This window comes from Crocuta crocuta, unplaced genomic scaffold, assembly GCF_008692635.1.
Source record: "Crocuta crocuta isolate KB4526 unplaced genomic scaffold, BGI_CrCroc_1.0 scaffold190, whole genome shotgun sequence".
Classification (NCBI taxonomy): domain Eukaryota; kingdom Metazoa; phylum Chordata; class Mammalia; order Carnivora; family Hyaenidae; genus Crocuta; species Crocuta crocuta.
In genome coordinates this window covers 5,814,306-5,822,777 of record NW_027527955.1, presented here as the reverse complement: position 1 = coordinate 5,822,777, position 8,472 = coordinate 5,814,306, and the positions used below count along the sequence as shown (strand labels likewise).

The window sequence follows — 8,472 nt, the reverse complement described above, 5'->3', positions numbered from 1 at the left end:
CACCTGTGGCTCCCAGAGCTCTCTGTTCATGCTCTCACCACGCCTCCAGTGGTTATTAGCTTCTGATCGTTACCTGGTGATGTGAAACAGGCAGATTCTCTGTTGTCCTGGGCTAGGGAAGACTTAGGTAGGGCTATGCCTGGGAATTGGCGGTGAAGGTTCTCAATGATCCATACTTACTACCTATGGCAGTGACACTTTGCAGGTCATGTGCAGAAGACTTTCCTGACCTTTGTCCTGTGGCAGGAAACCTCTAATGATACTGGTGTAAACCCTCGGAAGCTCTGTTTCCTGCTTCTCCCATAGGGCTTATGTGTTTTGTTCCTTAGGGGAGAGGAGCCTGCTCTATGCAAAAGAGCAAGCAAGTAGGTGGAGACGCTCTTGTATCTGTGTCCCAGGGGTTCTAACCTCTTGGGTTCAGACTCAGTCTTCAGAAGTTCATTTGAAAGTTTTTCTGAAATCGTTGTACTCTCAGATACGATGATTTTGTTTCTGGCCCCTGCACTCTGCCATGGGTGAGTTGATGTTCATACTGGGGCTTTCTCTGGTTTCTCATCTCTCTGATAGGTTCATGAAAAGCCATGCTTTTATAGCTAATCTGACTTTTTCTGGCTTTTAGTGCAAGACAGATGTGAAATATTGGGCTACACGTTTGACAATACAGACTGTCATCATCTTAATAGAGTTGTCCTGTTTTCTTGTATTAATGTAGTTATGACATCATAGTTATCCTTTTATATTTGCTGATTCTACACCCTTTGATATCTCTGTCTTTCATCATTGGGCCCTAAAACTAGATTCATTAAGTTTTAACAAGAGATTGAAATAAAATGATACATAGTGATATTTTACGTGTACTTCCTAGAATTTAAAAATAAAACATTTCCTATTAAAAATATGACCATTATAAAGGAAAGGGATTTTTTATTTTCTCTGGAGGTAGTTTCAAAGCTATTGCTAGATATAAGGCTTTATAATGAAATGTCATGCATGTTATAACCATCTTTGTCCAGAATTGAAATCAGATCTCCGAAGGTACTAATTGCTTAGGAAAGCAAAACAAAGTATCCTGCTTAATGGAATTAAGAGAGTTATGTTCACCAGCGACACTTTTTCATGACTCTGAGTCATCTCAACTTGAGAAGAAACATTGCTTTTAGTATTTGTTTACAAGTAAATGCTATGATATTATCCATGAGAAAAATGTATAGTTACAGAGAAATTGCAGTTGATTAAAAGATTGGACACTCTTATGTATGTATCAGATGAATAAAAGAAAGTGAACCTACCCTAAAAGCATTCTCTACAATTAGCTCAGTGTCCTCAAAATTTTACAGTCTGGCTGAGACTGAATATCACTGTGGTTAAAAATAGATGCCTCATGTAGTGGAACAATACAGTCTCTTGCTGCTCCAAGATTCAATAATTTTTAAGTTGTCTCTGTTGTTAGTTAGTTGACTGAAAATCACACTTACAATGAATTTCTCTGTAATTGCAGGTTTTATATGGGGAGAAATTAAACAAATGTGGGATGGTGGACTTCAAGATTACATCCATGATTGGTGGAATCTAATGGATTTTGTGATGAATTCCTTATATCTGGCAACGATCTCTTTGAAAATTGTTGCGTTTGTAAAGGTAACTATCATTTATATTTTTGGTAAAGCATTAAGTTCTGATAAATACTTATATACCTTTGATTGCTATTAATTTTACTAATAATGTTACCTAGAGCATTATCTTTTTATGATAATAGATAGGTATCGAATACATTGTTAATACCCAATAATAGTCCTGAAAGAAATTTCACAATTTGAAGTCATCACCTAATTTTGTTCCATCTAATTTGAATGATACCTCAAAATTACAAGAGTTGCTCAAGTTTTGAATCCTTTCCATTTCTCATAAAATTCTACTTCAAACACTGTTTAAATTTTGGCAACCAAAATCTATTTTTACCAGTTATAACTAACCAATAACATTACCTAGACTGATCAAAATATTACTCTTTCAAAGCATTGAGATTATTATTTCAGTTCAAACTAATATAGTTTGATATAATTAGAGCAGAATATAATTTCCTTCTCCTCATTCCATTCAGCATGACAGTGCCTGAAATCTCATACACCAGTCACTCCCCCAGATTTTGTACAATATCAGTCTTCTCCAAACCACATAATTTCTGTAAAAGATTTTGTTCCGCAATGACAATTGGGATTATTTTGTACTTTGGGGATATTTCTCAAATCAAAGTCTTACCTCCTTCCTGCCTTTCTTTTACTCTCTTTCTTTTGTCTCTCTTCTTTTTAAAAAATTTATTTCAAGGGGCGCCTGGGTGGCTTAGTCGGTTAAGCGTCCGACTTTCGCTTAGGTCATGATCTCGTGGTTCGTGGGTTCGAGCCCCGCGTTGGGCTCTGTGCTGACTGCCAGCTCAGAGCCTGCAGCCTGTTTCAGTCTGTGACTCCCTCTCTCTCTGACCCTCCCCTGCTCACGCTGTCTCTCTCTCTCTCCTAGAAATAAATAAAACATCAAAAAAATAAATAAATAAAAAATAAAAAATTTATTTCAAAATGATTGTGTATTAGTAAAAAATAAAGAGTGTCTAATTGGGCTTTACATGAATAATTCATGCAATTTAGTGATCTGACCTAGAAAATGCTAACGTGTAGGTGAATTCATATTCATTTAGTCTAGTTCCTAAAATAGAGGCCTGAGTCCCCTTTGTACAGTGCTCAGCTCTGTCAAGGTCAAACATGCCCATAGTTGGAAAGGCTTTAGTTTCCAGAATTTGTTCAATTAAAATGTTGCCACTCACCAAATTTCATGCCTACCAGTTTCGTGGAAACCAAGCTATATTTTAAGAATAGAATCATAATTTGGTAAGGTTTCCTATCTGCATTGGGTTAATGCTCTTGAAGTCCTTAAGAGGCAGAAAGTACTATCTTAACCAAGGAGGTTATGCATCTATGTAGGAGATGGGCAGTCTATTGTTCAGTGAATATCTGTCCAATTTCTATTTTCTTTGTAATGATCCTGAAGTATGCCTATAAAGTTGTTTTGGCCATCTCTCTACTAGAAAATAATATATCTGGGATTTTGTGTGTGTGTGTGTGTGTGTGGCCCAATACAGATATAAAACTCTGGTAGATAGAACTATAGCAATTCTTCTCAACCTTTCAGGTACAGAAAAATCACCTGGAAAGCTTTCTAAAACACAGGTTCCTTTTCTCCATCCCCAGAGATTCTAAATTAAGAGTATTAGAGAGGGTCTAAATTTGCATTTGTAGCAAATTCATCAGATGATGCTGAGGTAACTGGTCTAAGGAAGATAGAATGCCGCTGAACTATATAATTCAGTTCAACAGCTAAGAGAGGTATGAGATTGATTCCAAAAAGAACTTCTTTCAGTTATTTCTTATATGCAATATTTGTACTAAGATACAGAGTACTTTTATATATTACATTTGTATAGTGTTTATATATAGTACCTATACATTATATATAGTACATATACAATCTATACTAAGATACAGAATACATTCTATATATTACATTGTATAGGGTTTATATATAGTACATATACATGCAACATCTCTATCTTAATATTAAAATATAAACATTGTTCCTTATACTACACCAAAGAAAAAATTATGGTTAAAATTCAACTCACTCAGCCCATATGATGAAGAAGGAGAAAAGGAGTAAAAAGGAGATGGAAAAGTGCACAGAAATTACCTCAGATGACAATGATGTAAATAACATGGAATCTTCGAGAAATATAATTTGTTTACACACTATGGTCACAGGAGTCCAGCTGTGATTGCAAAAATAAAGTACGAAATGCTCCTTCTGAATGGTTAGTTTGTGTGACTAAGACTTGAATTGCATGGGTAGAGTTTGATGGGTAATGCTTTCTGGGCTCACTTCCTTCCTCCAACACTTACTAGTTATGTGAACTTGGACCTATTCACCTCTCTATGCCTCATCTATAAAATAAGGAGACTAGCAAGTTTTGTTTTTTGCTGTTGGTATGAGAAGTAAATGAGTTGATATAATCTAAGTGCCTGTTATAGAATACGCATGCATTGTTCATTTTTCTTCTTTCTCTTTTACTCCTGTGTCCTCCCTCTTCTTCATATATTATGAGTCCATTGGACTTATCTTTTTAAATGTCTTTATTATGCCTCTTCATTTACTCTATGCTAGTTGAAAAAAAGTTTGAGCTCTGGATTCACACTTGCCTCTACCACATGAAAACTGCGTGATTTGGGGCAAGTTTTAATGTAGGTCTCAATATTATTACCTGTTGAATGATGATAGTAATCAAAAGAGCACTTACTTTGTGATGCTGGCTTGTTGATTTACTTTTCCTTTCTTTTATTTTATCGTTCAATTTTTCATGCTAATTTTTAAATAATTTATAAGTTACTATTTTAGGAAAAGATGCCATATTTGTGTACAAAAATGGACTCTGCTAGATATAATGCAAACAGCCAATATGTGAATCAACCAATAAGAATTTCCATGAGCACACTAAGAGACCATGTTTTCACCTGTTTGCTGAGAATGCAAAGATGCTTGGGGTACATCCCCTGCCTTCAAGCAGTCCACAATCAGGCGATGGAAAGAAAATGCATGTAAATAAGAACTTCTCATATGATAAGGTCTCCAGCAGGGGCTATGGTCGCATCAGGGAAGGAACTAAACTCTACTGGAAGTGTCCTGGAAAGCAGAGCCAGGAGGCATCCACTGGGTTCATGAACGTGCGTAAACATTCCAGAGAGAAAAGACACAATGTGCAAAAAAGTCTGAGTGTATAAAGGAGGTCAATATCTAAGAGAAATGATCCAATAAATGGGGACAGGGCTGGGATAGGAAGGACTTTTCACATCCTGCTATAGAATTTGGGTTGTACTCTGTTAATAAAGAGGAGCCATTAATGAGATTTAAGCAGAGAATGAGTCAAATGATAATGAATGCCTGAGGTAGAGAAAGGAACATAGGGGAAGCTGATAGAGAGCTAGATTTCAAAAAAAAAAAAAAAACAGAGAAAAGCCACAAAATAGGTGATTTATTAATTATGAACTACAAGGCAGATGGACTTGCCTGATGCTGTTTCCTGGTAAATAGTTTGCCTATTATGGGCAGGCAAGATTACCAAGCTAGGATACCTGCAAGATTGTACAAGGTCTACATCCAGGCTGAAGGTCATAAATGGGAGAAAGTATCCAACGCTAGGTCTTTTTGGCCAAGCCATGGATCCAGACAAAACAGCTGTTAGTCTACAAAAATGGAAATCTGTCTGTAACTGGTCTATCAAGAAGGAGAAACTTTTAGGGCCACACTTGCTTAATTGACTTATCATTTTGTAATTCATTCATCTAGAGGGGATTTTAACACACGCACACACACACACACACACACCCCAAAGGGTCCTGCTATGTAAGGTCGTGGTTTGAGCTCTGATCCATACTTGATCTGAATATCAGTGATACCACTTCCGACCTGTGTGATTTGGGGCAGGAAACTTAATATATACCCCAATTTTCTTATGTATAAAATGACACTAATAATCAAATCTTATAGAATGTTTGTGAGGATTACATTAATAAACACATTTAATGTCATAGAACAGAGCTTAATATGAGCACTCAGTAGTTGTCTTTCATTTTTATGTACAATGCAATGGCATTATATCGTACAGACATAGACAGTACAAAAGTGTATGACTTCAGTCTTCTCCTCACATGCAAGGCTTTGTGGTGGTTCCTTAAATACCTTGATTCTTGAACATTTCACAGTTGATGGATTATAAGCTTTTAGTTTTTTTCTTTCATTTGCTCTTAATTCTTGAGTTAATCGAAGGAGAAGGTTTGTCAACCATTTCCTCGTCTCATTCTGTTTGAAATATTAGTTAATCCAGAGCTTGTTGATGCCTGGGCAGTCTTCAAAAATACTACTTTATCTTCATTAGGATTGGTTTTCTCTTAAATATTGCCCAGTCCTTTTCTATATGAACAATTTGTCCCATATTTATCTTCAGTCATGTGGTAGAAATGACTAAATTCCTATGCCTATTACACTGTGTAATAGAAGTAATACTTTCAAAAATTCAATTTATTATGGATAAGAGCATTTACTTTAACAGTCATGATGGAATTTTTCATAGCACCATTCTTTTAAATAGTTGTAAGCATATAGCTCATTGTCTCTCCTATTCTTATCAGCTAGAAAAGAGGCAAACGTTTCTATTTCACAAATGCTATAACTACAGTATACTCTCCAAATTACGGAATTTTCTAGATATTCTTTAGTTTTATGGCACAGAGTTCTGTAGAGATTTAAATCCTAATTGTTTAATCTAGTATTATCTGTTACAGGAGAAAATCATATGCCTTCTTATTGTCTTTCACTACCCCATCATCTAACCAATTTGTGGAAAGGGAAAGATTTTCACCTTATAAATCAAAGATTAAAACCAGTATACATTTTCTGTTTACTCTCATAGGACAAATAGTTACATTTTGTATCAATTTAATTTTTTATTCACTTTTTTATAGATTACTTGAGTTTTTAAAGTATGCATCAAAGACTATACATATATATATCCATATATATATACATATATATATATATATATATCCCAGTATATATCCCAGTATACACATATATATATATATGTATAGTCTTGATGCATACATATATATATCCCAGTATTATGATTCAGTTCATCTTCCTCTCCTAATGCTCTGCTAAGGTGTTCATGACCTGGATCCAACTTCCTCTTAGATCCATCACTATCTCCAAATTCTCCATATTCCAGCTATTAAGAGACTCACATTTCTACAGATGATTCATCTTTTCTAACAACCATGAATGTGTCTATGATTCTTCACCCTAGAATGCTTTTTGACCTCCCGTCATATATAAAGCACTCTATTAGATGTTCAGTTCTGAAAATGCATTAGACAAAGCTCCCTACATGGAAAACTGACAGGTAATCCAAGGTTGAATATACTATTATATAGGTCTACAAAGGAGCCAGTCTCTTAAAAAGAATCTGAGTAAAAACGAAGGCTTCAAACAAAACCAAACTACCGTACATTTATACTAAAAATCAAATACTTGAGAGAAAGAGGAAATCAGGAATCGATGGCCCTAGAAGAGCTTCAATGTGTAGAGTAGCTCTTGGTCTTTCTCTTTCCTTTTTTTAAATCAATTAATTATTTTTTAAATTCAAGTATAATTAACAGGCTTGCTCTTTCTCTTTCAAGGATCATTCTATCACATGGAACTACCAGCTCAGGTCAGCAGGATCCTAGCGTCCATTCATCTGTCAAGGAAAAGATTAGCTTTTCTTATTTAATGTCTGTTTTCTTCACTGTATTGTAAGCTCATATGACATAAACTGCATTTCATTTGCTCACCGCTGTGATAGTGTCTGGTGCAGAGTAGACACTCAACACATATTTAATGAATACATAACAGCTGAAGAATCAGAAAACTTAAAATTTAAATCCACTCTGGACATAAGGCCTGATATTTATAGAAAGGAACTCTGGTGAGAAGGTGAGGGCAATCTGTGGAATGACCAGTACCAAAGGCTTGAATCAGAGCATCAAGTACCAAACTGAATACAAATGGGTCAATCTCAGAAGAGAGTCAAGACCTAGATTCCAGAGGCTTTGAATGACACGTTGAAAAACTGGAATTTCATCTCAAAGACATTGCAGAATCATTGAAGAAAGACCATTAAGCAAGATATGAGGTGGTCTGACTGGCCCTTTTAAAACACAATTCTGGAGGAAATAGGCCATCGTGGAAATAAGGAACAAGGCAGGGAGAGATGTTTGGAGGCTATTTTAATAACTTCTGTGGGAAATAGAGGAACCCTTTTAAGACAGTGAGGATACCAATGAAGAGGAGTAAGTGGTATCTATGAGATTTCAGTTTAGAGCCTGCAGGTTGGGAGAGGAAGAATCTAGGATCAACCTCCAATTCTGCTCTGAGTGATTTGCTGCCACTCATTAAGATCAGAGAATATAAATGGAGAGAGAGCTTGAGGAGCAACAGATCATGAATTCCAATTCTGACCTGTGCACCTGAGATGCCTGTGAGATAACCATGTGGAAAAGTCAACGAGGCAGTGGAATATAAAATATGACTGTGAGAGGAGACATCCAGGCTGGAGATGTAGGACTGGGAGTCATCAGCACATAACTGATAGTTGAGATCATTGAAAACATCCAGGGACAGTAGATAGAATGAGAAGAGGCTTGTAAAGCAAACTCAGTTATTTAAGGAGCAAGTGAGAAAGAAGGATCAAAAGAAAACCAAAGTTAAATGTATGCGTGAATGACAGGAGAGAAATTAAAAAGCAGAACTTAAAAGAATGAAATCAAGAGCTAATTACTAAATGTTTATATCTCTATTTAATCCTGACAGGAAGCAAGCTTTCTGGATCAGAGAACA

The 8,472-nt window shown here is 35.8% G+C and overlaps 1 protein-coding gene across 6 annotated transcripts in view; it reads left to right on the top strand.

Annotated features, from left to right (window-relative positions):
- TRPC4 (transient receptor potential cation channel subfamily C member 4) overlaps positions 1 to 8,472 on the top strand; it is a 137,711-nt gene that overhangs the window by 97,750 nt on the left and 31,489 nt on the right. For all 6 annotated transcript variants that reach the window (XM_077752662.1, XM_077752661.1, XM_077752660.1 and 3 more), the window contains one exon: positions 1,499 to 1,638. In XM_077752662.1, coding sequence (XP_077608788.1) covers positions 1,499 to 1,638 — 140 coding nt within the window. The remainder of the gene's footprint in view (positions 1 to 1,498; positions 1,639 to 8,472) is intronic.